Here is a 21307-nt window from a genome sequence, read left to right on the forward strand (position 1 = left end):
TATTAAATATAAATATATGTGTTTTTATCATAATATTTATATATTTTTATACATTTTATTTTAAATAAAATTGAATTGAAATATTTTATGAAATTATTAAAATTTTAAACTATAAATTATTAATAAAAAATATTTTTTATGTAGATTATTAATTAAAATATATAAAATTAAATAAATTTAAATATTTTTCTATTATTAATAATCAATTTTGGAATGAGTTCATATTGTTGATAATAAATTTTAATTGAATTTAAAATGAATTCAAATTCTAAGAATATTAATTTAAGTTTGAATTTAGATATGATTACCGTACATGTTACCTTATGAGTCTTTACTTGTTATCTTATGAGTCTTCTATCACTATAAAGCGCATAATCACATCATCGTAGCGGTGGCATGGTAGGTTATCAAGGTTTGCTCTAAATTATCTCTCTTATTTTTTAATAATAAAATAAACATGATATATATATATATATATATATATATATATATATATATATATATATATATATATATATATATATATATATATAATATATTTTATAACAACATTTAATAATTAAATTAGATGATCCTTTATTTTAATTATTTTTTATTTATAATTCGAAATAAAATATTAATTTATTTAGGACTTTACACTTATCAATAATAGGTTTGAAGACTTATAATTCAAACCAAATTCCTTCCAAATATTCAATGCTTTGATTACAAATACTATTATGATAAAAGAAAAGAAAAGAAAAGGAAAAGAGCTATGGGATTGAGGTTAGAACATAGAGCTTGCAGGCATGAGGGTCCACATCCGCTGTTAGTTTGTCTTGAAATGGCTCTGAGAGGGTACGACGCTGATGCATAGAAAGAGAAACAGATACAAGTCAGTCAAGTCAGCCAGGGCCAGGAGGATATATATATATATATATATATATATATATTATCAGAGGAGAAGAGAAATGGAAATGTGGATGACCTACCTCCCATACATCTCTTGCTTCAACAGCTCTATTAGTCGGCTCGATACCGATGTCGTCCCAATGGGCTGTCATTGAAGATTTCCACGGCTTTCTGTTTACAAATAGAAGTACTACTCTATCCCCAGATAGAGGTCCAGCCCATATCTGAATTCAAATTTTTATTAATGAAAACCAAAATAAAACCTTCTTCTCCAATATAATTAAGAACACGAAATAATGAATGAATATGGGTTTGGTTTATCTCACATCTCGCTGTCCTTCCATTCTTACTTTTCTGGCTTGAGCACCCAAAGAATCTATCCAAATTCAAGATTAATGTATATGATAATTACCAATTATTACCAACAAAGTAAATAAGCATGGAGCCATGGACATGGTACCTTGATTAATAGCAATCACCTCCTCGTTGCTGATAATCTGCATAGTCTCGTTGCTCAACGATCGTACATCGCAGCCTAAAAGGAGTGGTGCCTGCAATGTTAAAGCATTTTTTTTTTTTGGTTAAAATTAACTAAAAAAATTCTTAACCAAGACAATAATTAAATATTATTTTACCTTAGAGATAGCCCATATGCTAAAATGCACCACGTATTCACTATACTTCATTCCTCCATTTCCCACTTCTAGCATATCTGGGTCTGGGAGAAGTGATGGTGATCAAAAAGAATGACAATTAAAGTTAATTGGTGAAGAATACCACACTAATTAGGAGTTGAAGCCTCGACTAACCATTCCAACCACCAGGTTTAGCGTAATCAGCATACATCTCATTCACGTCAGCGACCTTAAGCATACTGCAAAGCCACTGTACAATAATTAATAACAACAAATTCAACATTTAAACATCTTTGCTATAAATACAGAGTACAGATCAGACCTCTCCCATGAGTCTGAAATGTCATCAGTAGTTCTCCAGCTATTCCCAACATCTGCTCCCCATAGAGCTGGACGCATATCCCCCCTAATTAACATACAAATCATCGATAATTAAATATCATAATTAAACCACTTTTCCTTCCATAAGATTTTTAAATATGTAAGCAGCAGGCAGGTAGGTATTACCATTCACACATAGAGAAAAAAATGGGGCGCCCCGTCTTCTTCAGAGCAACAGACATGGCTTTGTATCTGTGAAGAAAATTCAGTCCATCATTAATTCAATAGAATTTATTCTCTCAAGATGGAATCATGAATATCAAAGAAATATGATAAGGAGATATAACCTAGTGGTTGGTTTCTCATCGTTGTTGTAACAATTATCATACTTCAAGTAGTCAACTCCCTGCTTTCACTCAATGCAAATAATAAATTAGCAACTAATAAATAAGCATCTTCAGCAGCAGAGTTTTTCACGTACCCATGAAGCAAATGTTTTGGCATCTTGCTCTTCACGGCCGAGTGAGCCTGCCACTTTTCCCGTACATGTTTTGAGCCTGCAAATAAAAACAGATCATCGAAAAAATTTAGAAACTTTAACAAGACACAAAATACAAGCTCTCTGTCTCTCTCTCTCTCTCTCAAAAAAAAAAAAAAAGTCTTACCCTGCATCAGCATAGATTCCTAATTTCAGGCCCTTGCTATGAACATAATCTGCAAGAGCTTTAATCCCAGAAGGGAATGTAGTCTTGTTGGCCACAAGATTGCCCTAATGAAAACAATAAAATATGCATTTTTTTTAATATTTATTTGGAAATATTTGAAGATGAAAATAATTAACAGAGAAAGCGAACCTGTTGGTCTCGTTTAGATTCACCCCAACAATCGTCTAAAGATTCAAAGATTATTGTTGATGAGTTAGGAATTAAAATGGTTCCCACATATATTAAGCACAAATTTAAGTGATTACCTATGTTGACGTAGACGTATCCAAGCTGTGCTAGCCCAGTTGAGACTAAAGCGTCAGCTGTTGAAGTAGCCAAAAATAGAAGAAAAGTAAGATACTAGTAGGTTAGCAATTGAATATTGATGTTTAGTTTGGTGGGGAATAAGAATTGTAAGGACATCTCTACAGTGGGATCTGTTAAATTTACCTGTTTCTTTAACAATCTTCTCATTTATCTGGCAGTGGAAATGATTCCAACTGTTCCACCTGTGTCAAAAAACAAAGATCAACTGGCATGTTTTATGTGAATGAAAAATAAAAGTTAACTGGTTAAGTATTACCCCATAGGGGGAGTGAGACCAAGGCCATTGTCGAGCAGAATTTTCCTGCTACTTGAAGATCCCAAGTGCCTGGATGCTACCATGCAGGAAGAGCACAACAGAAATGAGCAGAAGAAAAGGTATGGAGAGTAGCGTCTACCCATGCTGCGTGCAGCTGCTCCACTAGAATCGCACCAGCGTATGATATATATATAGGGTTATTTCATGCTTTCACATGCGAGGAATATGAATTAGTGAGACTAGACTAGTTCATGCTGATTAGTATAATTACTAAACTCAGTGCTCGCTTTTCTTAGTAACTACTGCGTCATTACCACGTTGTATAACATTGTCGATATGATTATATACGAATTAGATGTGAGCAACACAAATTTATTAAATTGCGCTTATCAGTTGCTTCTGAATATGAGTCAGCTTTATTGTGGTCTCGACCTACCATTGGTGTGGAAGGCAGCCTAACCCCACTTCCAGCACTCCTTTATCCAGTTAAAGCTTTGAGGCTTCTAGTTAGGATTTTTTTCAAAGAGTTTGTTCAGTTTCTGTTTTTGATTGATACTTTTGACATTTCCTTCTAACAAATTCAGTGTTACTTTACAAGCTAGTATAAATTAATAGGAAATACGGCTTTGTCACCCTGTTCTCCTCTCTCCCTTCGTCCTTTCCCTAACACTTGCTTGGTAGCCAAATGCTTAAGTTAGATGGGTCCTACCACTTCGTTACTAAATTATGAAGCAGTCTCGTTATTCATGCAAGCTCACGCTTATTCTAGTCCTTCAATGTCCTGGTTCATAGCATTATCCTGGTAGTAACTTCCTCCTGACGTACAGGGATAAGAAAATGCAACTGGCCACGACAATACCCATCCACCATCGCATCATTTCTCAGAAAAATACAGCCTCCTGCACAACCTACAGGATTCAGCCGATGAGGCCTTGAGACCCACTTTTGTTGAGTTTATTGCATTTACCTTGCATTTGCATTTGCAACTAAAGTGTTTGAATGTTAACTTTTAACTTATACCTTTAATGATTACAAATTAATTTAAAAAATAAGTAATTGAATATTTATGAAAATTATTTAAAAGTTAACTTTTAAAAAATTTAAGTATTTTGATCAAAATATTAAAAAAAGTTGTGATAGAATTTACTAAAATGAGAACAGTGATAATATTTTTAAGTCATTAAAATAAAATAATATTTTATTTAGTTAAAGGGTAATTTTAAAATAAATAATAATAAAAACATCTTCCATATAACTTACACTTTATTTTAAATAATTTTTTAAAATATATAACCTGAATAAAAAATTATTTTATTTACTTATAAATAGGTTTTGGTGAGTTTTCTTAAGCGGTCTTGTTTCAGCTTTCACTATTTCAGGTGTAATTAATACGATTAAGTTTATCGGTCTCTCTCAATTCCGCCTGATTCACAAAGCCTCCCTAAGACTGAATGTTCTACCTATGTCCCTGGCATTGTCATAAATATTCAGCTCAATTAGCATCTTCTTCAATTAACGGGCCAGTCCATTGGTCTCAGCTTCAGTCACACCTGATGCATACTTCTTCTCAAATGTCCTTCCCAATGACATTATATGATCCACCAAAGGTCGCAATTTATGGCTGAAAAATTATATTTGGAAATAGGAAGAAGCCATTTAGTATGAAGTTGGCTTCAATTGATTAATTCCAAGAAGCAGGAAATAGAGTTAAGGGAATTTCAATAACAAAACGAGAATCAAAGGATACTTTCAGTGCCAGTGGTCCCTGGTGACATTTGGACCTGCCCACACACCAGATAAAGAAGCAATGATTCTTTCAGTTCTCGTAACAGCATCTTGAATGTTAGATGCAATGCCTCGAACATGAGCTAAAAACTTCCCACATAAAAGCTCATCAAGAGCAAGCTTCTCCAGAATTGGCAATGCCAGGATGTCTTTCCACAAGCAGATATTTTTCATCAAACGAACTGACATCCCAAACCCATATGCTGCAACTTGTGTGGTATTTGGCACAGCCTCAAGCAGAAGCAGGCTCCATGTTGGGACCTATGGCATGGAAATGAGTGGAACAATTTTAAGAGCAAAAATATTTTTGTCCATCAAAGCTTCTTTACTTTTTTATATAAAACATGAGGGAGAAAAAAAAAATGTGTACAAGCATGCACATATGTGAGCATATGTGCGTGCACGCGTGCACCTGTGTGTGTGTGAAAGAGAGAGAGAGAGAGAGAGAGAGAGGGAAGGAAAAGTAGCAGATAATTTTCAAGTATAAAACACATACCATAATATTAGCAACAGCATCAGCTAAATGTGTGCGGATTGCAACCAATAGCTCTACTGGAGCCTCACTAGAAGATGGAACATAATTTGTTACCAAGCCTGTGGCAGAAACAGCGTTTTTTGTTTCTTTTGTACGGAGCACGTCCCAACAGTGGGCAATTTCATGATGCAAGATAGGAAGTACAAGCATGTACATATGTGAGTACGTGTGCGCGCGCGTGTGAAAGAGAGAGAGTGAGAGAGAAGGAAAGGTAGCAAATGTTTTTCAAGTATAAAACACATACCATAATGTTAGCAACAGCATCAGCTAGACGTGTGTGGATTGCAACCAATAGCTCTACTAGAGCCTCACTAGAAGATGGAACATAATTTGTTACCAAGCTTGTGGCAGAAACAGCATTTTTTGTTTCTTTTGTACTGAGCACGTCCCAACAGTGGGCAATTTCATGATGCAAAATAGGAATTGCAACCTTTTCTACTAGTTTGGAACAAGATTACTATCAGTATCATCAGGACGTAGATCACTTCCATCTTCTGACAAACCATAATTAAACAGCAGGGAATGCCTGAACAGGAGAAGGAACAGAGTGTAAAAAGAAAAAAAAAATCCAATGACAAACAAGAAGACAAAGTGTGTACAAATGCATGTGCAAGATGTAAAATTTCTGGGAAAGAATGCTTGAAAATTTTCAAATTATACTAAATATAAAAAATTAAACTCTGCTCATCCGAAAAAGTAGAGACAAAACATAACAAAATATTGCAAAACAGCACATTAAATAGAACCACTTTCAAAACCTCCAAGAAAAAAAAATTACCATTTCATATCGAAAAAATCTGCATCCTCATGGAGAGGGTCCAATTTTAGAAGTTCTAGTCTCACATATGGAGAGAAGATGGCAGGCAAGTGAATGTACGCATGTCGATAGCTAGTTGAAGATTCTTTTTTTTCCACCTTTCAAACCTTTCTTTAACCATTGAAATTTGAAAGTTGAGAATATTCTTCAGAAGCATCACCAAAAACTTGATCTGCAGTCTGGAGCAACATATCACGGTTTGATTGAAATGCTGCACTTTCACTGTCACTCTCATCCGTGCTCAATTCTCCCTCTATTTTCTGATCAGAACCATCTACCTCCATAGAAGATAATCTCTGACTAAAATCGAGCTTTCCTAAGCTGACGGGCCTCAGCCCTCCTCTTCATATCCATACGTTTCTGTTGGTTGATGTCTCTACCAAATTCATCCAACTTCACTAGTAGATTAGCCTGTTCTTTCATGGTAGCTGATGCAGCTTGGGCTGCACTTGTGGCAGCAGTAATAACTGGTGCACTGCTCCCAGGTTCACTGAGAACCAACATTGCTGCCTTTACAGCAGCTTCCACCTCCATCATTTCATCATCATTATGAGCAGTTCTTCTTCCTAAAATTTTATATGCGTGTTGTTCATGAAGCTTTTGCATCTGTTCTTCCAATTCCTCAATGTATAAGGAGCTTTATGCTGAAAAGTAAAAATTACAGCAAACTGAGTACATATTCACATCCAGATGCAGATAAATTCTACTCAACTCAACTCAACTAAACCTTTTATCCCAAAAATTTAGAGTCGGCTATATGGATTCTCTTTCTCCACTCTAAACGATTTTGGATTAAATCCTCGGAAATATATAATGCTTCTAGGTTATGTTATACTACTCTCCTCCAAGTCAGTTTAGGTCTACCCCTTCTTTTCTTTCTATCCTCTAACCTAATGTGCTCTACTTGTCTAACTGGATCATCCGTATGTCTACGCTTCACATAACCAAACCACCTCAATCTCCCTTCTCTCAACTTATCTTCAATTGGCACCACTCCTACCTTTTCTCTAATACTCTCATTACAGACTTTATCTAGTCTAATATGATCACTCATTCACCTTAACATTCTCATCTCCGCAACTCTTATCTTAGACACATATAGCTCCTTCAGTGCCCAACACTCACTACCATATAACATGGCCAGTCGTATGGCTGTACAGTAAAATTTTCCTTTCAACTTATTGGGAATCTTGCGATCAAATAAAACTCCCGTGGCACGTCTCCACTTCAACCATCCGACTTTAATCTTATGACTAATATCCTCCTCACATCCCCCATCTACTTAAAGGACTGAGCTGAGATATTTAAAGTGACTACTTTAGGACAGTTCTACTCCATCCAAACTAACTCCTTCCCTATCAGCAGTTCAGCCTTCACTGAACTTGCAATGCATGTATTCTGTTTTCGTTCTACTTAACTTAAAGCCCTTTGTCTTTATATTCTACACAATTCCATCCACTGTGGTTAAAAGCATAAAATGCACAAAAGCCAAGTCTTCCTTAATAGGTGCCCAACAAGGATATGTTTTTGGTGTCAATGTGCTACCTACAATTGTTGCCTAGACTTAGGCTTAGTGACTTGGGAAAATTTCTGTTCTGAGCTTCTTTTTTTGGTTTATGTTGCTGTTTGATCCCATTTGATACTCCCTTTAAAGGTTTATTGAAGTTTGGATAGCTACTTTATTGGAGCCATATGGGCTGTTTGGGAAAAGATCAACCTACTATTTTGGTATTTCATTGCCGACATCACCTTTGAGAGGGAAATGCACCCTATGAGCTGCTTTGTGTTGATGTTTCCTTGGCAGCATTGCCTTTGGAGAGGGTTTGTTTTTTTTGGTGTTCGAGCCTTGGGTGTTTCTAAATTTGTTATACCACTGTTACTTTGTGTTTGAATTTAAAGGATCACTAGACCTGTTGCAGTCTTCTACGAAGAATCTCATCAAGGGAGTGTTAGAATTGAAGAGATTCCACACTCCACTTTAAGGGGGACTGTCATGGAAAATTATATTCCTAAATAGATATGATTTGTTTTCCTAATTAGTGGAGTAATTTATAGGATATAAATTATATATATATATATATATAATCTTTTATTTTAGAGAGTAAGAGAAAAAGATGTTGCCTTTTATTTCTCTCTTATCTTCCCTTTCATTTTCTTCTTTTTGTTTTATCCTTAAATCTTAACAGAATCAATAACCGAGACAGGAAGCAAGAGAGAGAGTTTTAGGTGGGAAAGGTGCAGTGAACCAATCATAAGACAATTGGCCTTTGTCAATGTTACATACTATAGAAGAAAGTATAATAGTAATAGGAAGGAGAATATTGGCGGGAAAGGAAGCTAAAGTATATAATTGATTCTGTGACAGAATTGGTAACTGTTACATTTGACTTTAGAGGAAATAGTTACTGAGTTGAGATATAAATTCTCAAACAAGCTAATCTTGTAATTCATTCAAGAATTATCAAAGAAATAATATTTCTCAATTTTCTCTCAACTATTTCTCTACTCTCTCTCTCTTCTCTAAATTTTCCCCACTCTTATAATTCTCTGTTAGGGCTCCTTAACCCTAACATTTGGTATCAGAGCAATCAGATCCAAGAATCAGTGGGTAATTGGTTCCTTGAAGTCGGAAATATGACCAGATCAGTTGTGGTGAGTCCAGAGATGATGAAGATTGCTGAGCTAGAAGAACAAGTGAGTAATTTACAAGAAGTTTCTCGGAATGTGCAAGAAGTGGCTTCAAGAACTGCTGGAGATCTGAAGGAATTTAAAGAAGATATGATGGAGAAAACTGAGGGTCAGAATGTCATCTTGGAAGAATTGCGAGCCTACATGAGTGCTAGAAGGAGTAAGGAAGTTTGTAATTCTGGGGAAGGTGGAAGTAGATATGAAAATGTTGGATCTTAGTCAGTTTTGGGAAATGGCATGGGTTTATTACCTAACCCTACAAGGATCCAAAATTTACAAAGTATAGGTAACCTTAATAACAACCTTGAAAAAATTTCTTTTATGGAAGGTATGCCACAGATTTTGCCCAAGATAGAGTTGGTTACTTTTGATGGGAAAGAACCTAGGGCTTGGTTGAGAAGGTGTGAAAAATATTTTGAGATTTATAAGGTTCCTATTGATCAAAAGGTACCAATAGCGAGCTTTTTTTTGGTGGATAGGGCTAATGCATGGTTCCATAATTGGAACAGAGGTGGAGTACATTCTTGGGAAGAATTTGAGAAGGGATTTGCAGTAGATTTAGGGATGAAGGGCTAGAGGATTTAGTAGAGGGTATTATGAAACTGAGGCAGGAGGGATCTTTAGAAGAATATCAAGATGAATTTGAGGAATTGAGAATAAGAATGGAGAGATTAATGCCTGAATTAGGTGAATCCTATTTTCCGTCTGCTTTTAGGGGGGGTTTAAAGGATGAAATTAGGTTGGTTGTTAGAATGATGAAGCCTGTTTCCTTATCTCAGGCTATAAAAGTAGCTAGGCTTCAAAAACAAGTGTTGAAAGTCAGTAAAAAGCCTAAGAATGCCAGTAATTTTCTCAAACCTTTTAGAAGCCAATCTACTGTCCCTTCAACTCCATATCAAACTAATTATCCAAACTAGTATGCCAAGCCATATCAAACCTATCAAAACCCTCCACTGCCTACAACAATTAGAGCTCAGTCCGGTACCAACTCACCCAATCTACTGCATGTTTCTACTTCATCTTCAATATATAAACTAACAAATTCTTCTTCAAAAAGTGTTAAGAATCAGCCTAAACCATGTTACAGATGTGGGGACAAGTATTTTCCAAGGCACCAATGTAAGCAGAAATCATTAAATGCAATTTGTGCCGAGGAGAAGGATGATGATGGAGGTGAAGAGGAGTGGTTTGAAGCAGGAATGGAGATGGAGGAAAGGGCAAATATGGAAGATAATACTCTATCAGTTCATACACTGGAAGGTAGTCATGGCATTGATACAATAAAGATGTTGGGGCTTCATAAAAACAAACAATTGGTGATATTAATTGACAGTGGTAGTACCACTAGTTTCCTTGACAAAAGAATAGCTAAAGAATTGAAATTGGAGTCGATTTCAACACCATACACTACTATTACAGTGGCAGATGGGAGGAAGTTAGGGTGTGATTTACAGTGTCGGCAATTTAAATGGAAAATGGACAATAATGAGTTTAATTTTGATTAGACGATTCTGGATTTAGGGGTTTTGATGTGATATTAGGAGTGGATTGATTAAAGAAGCATAATCCAGTACTGCTTGACTTTGAGGCATCAACAATTACTATTACTGTGGAAGGAAAATCAGTAGTTTTGCATAACATTGGAAAGGGTAAGCAGCAGTCTGGGCTTTGGTATTCTGCCAATATATTGAGGAAAGATGGTAAGGATTTTTAGACTCCTTTGTTCTGTGTTATGCATTCTGACCACTCCTTGCTATCTGCTACTTCTAATTTTGGGTGTGATGAGAGACTGCAACAATTACTCTAGAAATATAGTAGCATTTTTTAAGAGCCTTAAGGGTTACCACCTTTTAGAAGTCACAATCATGCTATTCCTCTACAGCATGATGCTCAGCCTGTTAATATTAGGCCTTAATTACCAGAAGACAGAGATTGAAACATTGGTAAAAGATATGCTCTCCTCTTCCATCATTCAACTTAGCACTAGCCCCTATTCTTTTCCTGTTCTTTTAGTGAAAAAGAAAGATGGGACATGGAGGTTTTGTGTTGATTATAGGAGACTCAATGACTTGATAGTTAAGAATAAGTTTCCAATCCCTATTATTGATGATTTGTCGGATGAATTGCATGGGGCTGTGTTCCTTTCTAAGATAGATTTGAGGGCTAGTTACCATCAAATAAGGATGAAGGTGGATGATATTCCTAAGACTGCTTTTAGGACACACCATGGGCATTTTGAATTTAAAGTAATGCCTTTTGGGCTCACTAATGCCCCTGCTACATTTCAGACCTTAATGAATCACATTTTCCAACCTTTCTTAAAGAAATTTGTACTAATATTTTTTGATGATATCTTGGTTTATAGTAAGGATATGGAGAGTCATTTGGAGCATTTGGAACAAGTGTTTGAGGTGCTGCAGGCCCAACATCTTTTTGCTAAAAAATCTAAATGTTTCTTTGGGCAAACTAAAATTGAATATCTTGGGCATATCATCTCAAGACAAGGGGTTGCTACTGATCCAAAAAAGGTTGCTGCTATGGTAAACTGGCCTGTTCAGGCTATTATAGGAAATTTATTAAAAATTATGGGGTTGTTTGTCAGCCTCTAACTGATCTATTAAAGAAGGATTCATTTCACTGGAATGCTACTACTTAAAAGGCTTTTGAGAAGCTTAGGGAATTAATGCTACAGCTCCAGTTTTAGCTCTACCAGATTTTTCTAAGCCATTTGTAATTGAGACAAATGCTAGTAATTGGGGAATGGGAGCAGTGTTGCAACAGCAAGGGCATCCTATTGCCTTCATTTCTAAGGCTTTTGGGCCTAGGAGTAAAACTTTATCTGTGTATGAGAAGGAATTGCTAGCTATCACTTTTGCAATGAGCAAATGGAGACATTACCTAGAACAGGGTCAGTTCTTTATTAAAACTGATCATGAAAGTATAAAATACTTACTTGAGCAAAGGTTACATACTAATTTGAAGCAGAGGGGTATTTCTAAATTGTTGGGGTTGAACTATAAGATACTGTATAGGAAGGGAATTGAAAATAAAGCGGCAAATGCTTTGTCAAGAAGGCCTGCAGACTTCCATTCTTGTGTTATTCAATCTGTGGTAGTTCCTACTTGGATGCAGCAATTGGTGGAAAGTTATGAAGAGGATGATAAAGTCAGAGAGTTAATTCAGAAGCTCTCTTTGGACCCTAATGCTGTTGAAGGCTATCAGTTGAAGAATGGTGTTCTATATTACAACCATAGGCTGTATGTAGGGAATCTACAACTTTGAAGCCTTCCTTATTGCAAACTTATCACAATTCTACTGTGGGAGGCCATTCAGAGGTTAATGTCACTTATTTGAGATTGAAGAGGTATTTCTTTTGGTCTGGTATGTTGAAAGAAGTGATGAAATGGATAAAGTCTTGTGATGCATGTGCAAAATGTAAGGGTGAAACATGCCCTTATCCAGGGAAGTTGCAGCCTCTTCCCATTCCTTCCTAAGCTTGGCAAGAAATTTCTATGGATTTTATTGAGGGTCTCCCAAAGTCAAGAGGTAAAGAAACTATTTTGGTAGTAGTTTGTAGATTGACAAAAGTGGCACACTTTATCTCTCTATCACATCCTTATACAACAGCATCATTAGCTCATGTTTTTCTGGATACTGTCTTTAAAATTCATGGGGTTCCTCAAGTAATTACTTCAGACAGAGATAAAGTCTTCACAAGTCTATTTTGGCAGGAATTATTCAAGTGTTTGGGGGTTAAATTGGCTATGAGTTCAGCTTATCACCATTAATCAGATTGCCAAACCGAAAGGGTGAACCAGTGTATTGAAGCCTATTTAAGATGCATGGTTCACTTGAAACCTGCAACATGGGTGGACTGGTTATCCCTAGCAGAGTGGTGGTATAATTCTTCATTTCATAGTGCCATCAAAGTGTCACCTTTTGAGGCTCTATAGGGGTATGCCCCTCAATTCTTGCCTATGTTTCCTTTTGATGGTGTGAAGGTAGGAGCCGTAGATACCTTTATCCATGACAAGCAGCAGCTTAGTTCTCTTCTCCAGGCCAATTTGCAACAGGCTCAGAACAGAATGAAGCAGCAAGCTAACAAGGGCAAATCTGAAAGGGAATTTTCTGTTGGAGATTGGGTATATCTGAGATTGCAATCTCATAGGCAAACCTCAGTGGCACTAAGGCAGAATTTGAAATTATTTGCTAAGTTTTATGGGCCATTTCAAGTAATTGCTAGGGTGGGCAAGGTGGCTTACAAGTTACAATTGCCATCTTCTTCTACAATTCATCATGTTTTTCATGTTGAAAAAAAGAATTGGTGAGGGGATTCCTTCAGTTTTTGAATTGCCTATTCTGCAAAAAGATCAGTTTGTAGTTTTTCCTGAAAAGGTATTACAGACTAGAGTGGTTTCCAGGGAAGATCAGAAGGTGGAACAAGGACTTATTAAGTGGTTTTAATTGCCTGAAGAGGATGTCACCAGGGAAGATAGAAGTTTTATTACTGCTCAATTTTCAGAACAGTCACTTTCTTGTGGACAAGAAAGTGCTGAAGGAGGGGGTATTGTTACAGATTGTAGATGAAAGTATAATAGTAATAGGAAGGGGAATATTGGCAAGAAAGGAAGCTAAAGTGTATAACTGATTCTGTAACAGAATTGGTAACTACTATGTTTGACTTTGGAGGAAGTAGTTACCGAGTTGAGATATAAATTCTCAAACAAGCTAATCTTGTAATTCATTCAAGAATTATCAAAGAAATAACACTTTTCAATTTTCTCTCAACTATTTCTCTGCTCTCTCTCTCTCTCTCTCTCTTCTCTAAATTTTCCCTACTTCTCTTATAATTCTCTGTTAGGGTTCCCCTAACAGTCAAGTGTGCTAAACATGGTAATAAATGTTTTTAATATGTCAATATTTGTGCTAGTAATAAAAATGATAAAAAAATTAATAATAATAATAACATTCTCATGTAATGTTATTAGTATTCTAACTTTGCAGTTCTTTTGTTAAATTTGTCATTATGATGTACAAATAAAACCTTGCCATTATTACAAGACTACAAGTGTATATAAAAATTTTGTGCCCTTAGAAGTAGCACAAAGAAGAGAAGTGGCAGAATACCAACCTGTCTCTTCTTGTAGAAAAATTCTATCAGTTGTCAGCCCAAGCATGGCAAAGATATATTATAACCTTGCTTATCACATTTGCTTCAAAATGGCAATCATCATCTTTTTTTCCTTTACTGATTAATTGTATTTGCAAAATGCAAATACAAGTCTATTTCTCATTAGGATTACAATAAGGACATTTTGATAATACAACAAATACTAATGCCCTTATATATAAACTCATACCTGCAGAAATTCACATATAACAGAAACAAAGTCACAAAGCTTTTGAATAAAGATGAACTTCTCACCAGCAGCAGATAGAGACCTTTTGAAAGCAGTAATATTCATAAATGAGGCAGATAAATTCTCATTAGTCTTTGTCAGTGATCAAACTGTTTTACTATGAGATTAACTCAACTCAACTCAACTAAACTACGCCTTTATCCTAAAAATTTGAAGTCGGCTATATGGATTCTCTTTCTCCACTCTAAACAATTTTAGGTTAAATCATCGGAAATGTGTAATGCTTCTAGGTCATGTTGTACTACTCTCCTCCAAGTTAGTTTAGGCCTACCCCTTCTTTTCTTTCTATCCTCTAACCTAATGTGTTCTACTTGTCTAACTGGAGCCTCCGTATGTCTACACTTCACATGACCAAACCACCTTAATCTCCATTCTCTCAATTTATCCTCAATTAGCACCATTCCTACCTTTTCTCTAATACTCTCATTACGGACTTTATCTAGTCTAGTATGGCCACTCATCCACCTTAACATTCTCATCTCTACAAGTCTTAACTTAGACACATACAACTCCTTCAATGCCCAACACTCACTACCATATAATATGACCGGTCGTATGGCTGTACGATAAAATTTTCTTTTCAACTTATTGAGATCTTGCGATCACATAAAACTCCCGTGGCACGTCTCCACTTCAACCATCCGGCTTTAATCCTATGATTAACATTCTCCTCACATCCCCCATCTACTTGAAGGACTGAGCCAAGATATTTAAAGTGATTACTTTGGGACAATACCACTCCATCCAAACTAACTCATTCTCTATCACCAGTTTGGCATTCACTGAACTTGCAATGCATGTATTCTGTCTTCATTCTACTTAACTTAAATCCCTTTGACTCTAGAGTACTTCTCCAAAGCTCTAACTTTCTATTGACTCCTTCTCGCGTCTTATCTATCAGAACTATATCATCCGCAAACATCATGCACCAAGGGATACTCTCTTGTATATGTTTCGTCAATTAATCTAAAACTAATGTAAAAAGGTAAGGGCTTACAACTGAACTTTGGTGTAATCCAACTGAAATAGGAAAATCTCTTGTGTCTCCTCCCACTGTGTGCACAATAGTAGTTGCTCCTTCATACATATCCTTCAACACTTGTATGTACCTAATAGATACCCTCTTTAGTTCTAACACTCTCCATAAGACATATCTTGGAACACTATCATAAGCCTTTTCCAAATTGATAAAAACCATATGTAAATTTTTCTTCCCATATCTATATTTCTCCATCAAGCTTTTAATGAGAAAGATCGCTTCCATAGTTGAACAATCAGGCATGAAGCCAAACTAATTAGGAGAGAGAGAAGTATTATGACGAAGTCGATATTCCACAACTCTCTCCCACAACTTCATAGTATGGCTCATGAGTTTAATTCCTCTATAGTTTGAGCAACTCTGTATGTCTCCCCTATTTTTAAAAATAGGTACTAAAATACTCCTCCATTCATCTAGCATTTTCTTTGAGTTTAGAATTTTATTAAACAATTTAGTTAAACATGTCACTCCCATATCTTCCAAACACTTCCACACTTCAATTGGCATTCTATCGGATCCACAGGCTTTATCCACTTTCATTCTCTTAAGTACTTCCTTTACTTCTAAAAATCTAATCCTTCTAGTATAATTCACATTCTTTACTATTGCTCTATAATCTATATTCACGTTATTACCATTTTAACTATTATTAAAGAGATCATCAAAATAATTTCTCCATATTTCTTTAATGTCCTCATCTTTCACCAAAATTTTTCCTTCTTTATCCTTAATACACCTAACTTGATTGAAATCTTGACATTTCTTTTCTCTCCTCCTTGCTAATCTATAAATATCTTTCTTCCCTTTTTTAGTTCCAAGTTTCTCATATAACTTTTCAAAAACCTGCTCTCTTGCTTGACAAACTGCCTTTTTTACCTCTTTCTTTGTTATCTTGTCCTGTTCATATGCCTCATTATTATCACATTTAGGTAATTTCTTATACCATTTCCTCTTTCTCTTCACTGCCTTTTGTACTTCCTCATTCCACCACCATCTCTCTTTTGAGGGTGGTCCATGTCCTCTAGACTCTCCAAGTACTTTTCTAGCTACTTCTCCAATCTTTGATTGCCATCTGTATCCATATATCATTGGCCTCTATATCTAGCTTCCATGTTTCGAACTCAAGAAGTTCATTTTCAAACTTCACTTGCTTTATTGCTTTAAACTCCCACCACTTTGTTCGAGCTACACTATTTCTTTTAACCTTACTTGAATTGTTCCTAATAACAAAATAATGCATATGATTTCAAACATCTGTTTACGTTCTTACATTGGATTTGAGACCATTTTTCTGTAAAATGAACAGAATATAACAATTATCAGAAAGTACTTTGACTTGAATTGAAGGCATTGCTCCAACAGCAAGTGAAATCAATCAAACCAGGACTTCAGTAATGTCGGTGAGGAATTGCATAACCTAATTCTCTAGATGAACCACATCTACTCCCAACACCCATAATCTAGTCTGGCTTCTTCAGATATAAGTTACCCTATCTACATCTATCTTAGGAAAGAGTTGGGAATTTAAGTACCTATATTCAATCTAATGAAAATGTTTGCTGTCGGATTTCCCCTAATTGATTCTTTGTATACTTCCTTGCTTGCAGCTTCTTCTTTAGCATCAAAAGCACATATCCTAAGGTCTGCTATACAGGAAGAGAACTAGAATATCTTGGCTTTCTACGTACTCTCCTCAACCTGCCACTATTCTCTGCATTTTCTACATTATTTGCAAACTAATACATAAAAATAACTGCTAATAACATATCTAATCTACCCACTTCTGACCATAACATGCACCCTTTATGATGGCAAAATGCATTTACTTGTAGAGGCCAAATTTTCAAGCTTAAAAGTTTGCAACTAATTGTCATATTGCAGCTCCAGTATAGTTCACAAGTTTCAAATTTAAAGTTCAGAATTTTCATAACAAGTTGCCAGAGTTATCACCATTAAATTTTAACTGTAATTTCAGCTCATGCAATCATCTATTGGGAGTATTTTGTGGCACAGATCTTGTAATTAAAAATAATAAGCCTATACATTATAATTTTAATCTTAGAATGACTAGCACCAGATTAAAATTACAATACCTTAAGTCTCCTGACATTGTCCTGCAAAGCATTTCTAGCAATCTCAGCCTGTTGCGATATGGACAAGGCATCTAAACCTTGAGATGCTCCAGATGCCCCTATAATACTTGGAACAGAAACGTACATAACAGGCCTCTGCTGTTGCTGTTGCTGATTGTGCATCACAGCAGTAGTACTACTAGTGAAGACCCTGTTAGTACCAGACGCATCATCCATTCTCTTCCCTAAACCCTTCCTAAATTGCTCTTGCTCCCAAATCTTGTCCTCCTCATCCTCCTCATCAACGCCACCAGTGCCGGCAGTGCCCTCCTCCACAATAACTTGACTATTAGGACATCTAGCAGCAGTAATACCAATCATTGCTTTGATACGACCATTGTCACCATCGTCATTGTCAAAATCCTCAAACACACCGTGACTGCTGCTACTGGTCTCTTTCTTCCCAATCATGGCAATCCGCGTCCGAAACTCAAGCTACTCATCGCTCAAGCCTTCTGCCGCTCCATGATTAGACCCTCCATCCAAGGAGATATTATCCGGAGCAGCTGCCCTTGACTGCCTCATCCGCTCCATTTTTGCTCCGATCTTCTTGATGGTCTCCTCATCTGGAATCAAAGGATAATCCTTGGCTTCCCCAACCCCGATGACGCCAATCGATTTTCCGCATCATTCCCGTTACTGTCTTCTGGATGTTGCTCTTCTTCCCCAGAGTCCAATTGTTGGGATTGCTTTAGGGTTAGCGAAACGGGGTCTTCCTGGGTGGGTTTGAGAAGGCCCTTGAGAATGATTTTGGGCTCATAAGTAGAGGAGGATGAAGTCTTCAAGGCGGAAGACATGGGCTTAGCGAGGGTCCAGGTGTTCTTTTGGAGCTCAAATAGGGCATCTTTGGTGTAGGTACCAGTTGGGGAAGCACATTGGAGGTGGTAGACGATCCATGGAGGAGGGGAACTTGTGAGAAGAAACGGGTTTGGTGAGGCGCGAGGATGGTTTCTGAGAAGCAGAAGATTTGGGCGAGGAATGCGGGAAGACGGGGTATCGTTGTCTTCATCGTCAGCAAAGCTGAGAAGCCTCCTGGGTTTGGACGAAAATTAAGAGGCAGAAGGTTTACGTGAGGAGCGGAAGAAGGGGCGGAGTTGTGAAAGTTGGAGCTAGTGTCATTATTGTCGTCATAGTCATCACATCGACGGCGGAAGTTTCCGGATTTGATAGAACTGCCCATTGTGCTTGTGCGCCTAGAGAAAGAGTCTGTGCTTTCCTATCTGGTTATCTGTTGGTATTTGAGAAAACAAGTTATAGCTTGCAGTCCCATACTCGGACAACAACCAGTCGGTTGATAGTTGTTACTCAAATCCCTCCATTCCAACTCTCCCCTCAATTTTTTGATTCTTACCAGTGGCGGAGGTTGGGGGGCTAGGGGTGGCCCTGGCCCCAAACTTTCATCAGTTTTATATATATAACAAGTTAAATTTTTTTTGTCAATTGTTACAAACTAAAACAATTAAAATTTTAAAACCCACATGTAATTCTAAAATAATTAATATGTAAAAAAATATTAATTCAAAGAAAATTTGATTGTAATTTTGAGCAAACTTTTTTTATTTTTTGAAGAAATTATTTTTGCTGAAAAATCTTTAAAAATTCTGAAAAATATTTCAAAGAAATAATATTTAAAAATACTAACAAAATACAATATTTTAAAAATCTCTTAAAAAATCACTATTTTAATAATTTTTTAACAAAAAATAAAAGGAAATTTTTTAGCAGGGAAAAATATTTAAAAAATAATTAGAAACATCTTATTAAATTTAGAATGATTAAGGTCAAATTTCAAAATAATTCAGATTTATAATATTATCAGATTAACAAGTCATTAGATGCAATCCAATTTATTTAGTCAGGAGAGTTTAAATTATTTTTATCAATAAATTTATTTTACTATATTTTAAATAAAATAATTATAAAATATATTATTAATTTACGTATAAAATGAATTAAACAAAGTATTTTTAATTAATTACGCCACAAATTAATTTAAAAATTCTATTAACATAGGAGAAATTTTTTAAATTAAATTAATTGAGAGAAAATTTTGAATAAAAATTAACTTAGTAATAAGAATTTAACATTATAAAAAAGGTTAAGTATATATATAAATATTAATACTACTATACAAATTAAGTTTTTTCTCTAAATTGTCACATGACACTTTTTAAGGAGAATTTAACTTATTAATTATTAATTTCTTTATTTAATGTTATTATGTTAATGTTTTAATTTATTTTTAATTAATTAGGTTAATTTATAATTTGAAAAAAAGTGATGATTGATTTGCAACTTAAAATTATTATTGTATACCTTGAAATATAACAATAATAATTCATTATAAAAGGTAATCTAATTTAAGATCATTGTTTTGAGATAACGGATAATTAATCATGACTATTTCAATTTGACATTTGCCGATCGAAGAGTTATGGCACTGACCAATATTCGTTTTCAAACTCAAAAACTAATTTCAACGGCCTCGGCATCTTTTTTTTTTATTAAATTATTTGTTAATGAAATTAAATATGAATTTGAATTTTTTTTTTATTTTACCTATAAATAGATAGTGCTTTATGCCACTTCAAATACATATCAAAAATTCTCTTTTATTTTTCACCAGACACTCTCCTTGTCAGTTAAATGCTTTTAATTTTTTTTTCTCTTAATTTTATAATTTATTTCAAAGTTTATTAGTCTCGATTCTCAGAATTTATTTATATTTTTTGTTGATTTTAATTTTTTATAACATTAAGAAATGTTGATTGAATTTTTTAGGATAATAATTTGCGTCATAATTATCTTTAAAAATAGTGTCACTAAAAATTAATTTAATATTTTATTATTGTTTTATAACATAATTTGAACTTAATTATAACTAGCTAATTAATTTATGATCTAATTAATAAAAATTACCTTATCTAATTATTTTTATAAGTAAATTAATAAAAAAATATTTTCTTTAATATATTTTTTTAAATCATCTAGGTTATATTTAAGATGTCACTCAAGAGTTACTTTGCTTGGTTTTGTAAAATTGTTTCCTTTGTTTAATGCTTATATTCTTAAAATTAATGCATATTATAGCTTATATAATTAATTAATAAAATAAAATAATTATTTTTACTGTAATATTGATTATCATTTAATTAAAATAAATATTGTTATTATTTAAAATAAAAATAATGTAGCTTGATATTGTAATTATAGCTAAAATTTAGAAAATATGTAACTATATTTTTTCAGTTAAATTTGAATAATTATAAAATTATTTATCTACTAATCATCATAATAATACTTTTACACGCGCGCACACACACACATATATATATATATATTCATTTAATTATTTTTGTGAGTGATTATACATTTAAATTATAAATAAGTTACAAAGTGATGAACAATTGAAAATCTAAATTGAATATATAAAGATTAAAATAAAGTATTGAAGTTATAAATTTTAATAATAAAATTATATAAAAATGTTAAAAATAATTTTAATAAAAATAGAAATAATAAATTTAAATTAAATATACACAAAAATTATTTTTTATTGAATTTGTGCATAGCACAAACATTTAATTAGTTTTAAATATAGTACACTATTATATTATAATTCTTAGGCCCCATAAATTTTTAATATATTTTTAACAGGTAAATAAATTTTAATTTTTAATAATTAATCTTCTAAAAATTTTATTAGTCTCTATAAATAATTGTAAAATAATCTTTAATTGGTGTTATAAATTTTTAT

General features: G+C 34.4%; 1 protein-coding gene across 6 annotated transcripts; it reads right to left on the bottom strand.

Annotated features, from left to right (window-relative positions):
- Positions 1 to 551: 551 nt before the first annotated feature.
- Positions 552 to 18949, bottom strand: LOC110666614 (alpha-galactosidase 1). Of its 6 annotated transcripts, XM_058149226.1 has the most exons (21): positions 17512 to 18949; positions 14091 to 14242; positions 6233 to 6915; positions 5699 to 5980; positions 5416 to 5540; positions 4882 to 5180; positions 3135 to 4755; positions 3002 to 3060; positions 2818 to 2874; positions 2702 to 2736; positions 2513 to 2616; positions 2329 to 2404; positions 2195 to 2253; positions 2034 to 2099; positions 1849 to 1932; positions 1701 to 1765; positions 1527 to 1609; positions 1352 to 1442; positions 1218 to 1267; positions 972 to 1115; positions 552 to 845 (listed from the first exon to the last, which is right to left on the bottom strand). In XM_058149226.1, the coding sequence occupies exons 7-21, from the start codon at positions 3275 to 3277 to the stop codon at positions 753 to 755; spliced, it is 1209 nt and encodes a 402-aa protein (XP_058005209.1). In that variant the 5' UTR covers positions 3278 to 4755; positions 4882 to 5180; positions 5416 to 5540; positions 5699 to 5980; positions 6233 to 6915; positions 14091 to 14242; positions 17512 to 18949; the 3' UTR covers positions 552 to 752. The 6 variants fall into 6 exon arrangements, with proteins under 6 accessions (XP_058005209.1, XP_058005211.1, XP_058005208.1 ...); XM_058149228.1 differs by having other exon boundaries at positions 3135 to 5180; positions 5416 to 5513; XM_058149225.1 differs by having other exon boundaries at positions 3135 to 5180.
- Positions 18950 to 21307: the final 2358 nt, after the last annotated feature.

Source organism: Hevea brasiliensis, chromosome 6, assembly GCF_030052815.1.
Source record: "Hevea brasiliensis isolate MT/VB/25A 57/8 chromosome 6, ASM3005281v1, whole genome shotgun sequence".
NCBI classification, from domain to species: Eukaryota; Viridiplantae; Streptophyta; class Magnoliopsida; order Malpighiales; family Euphorbiaceae; genus Hevea; species Hevea brasiliensis.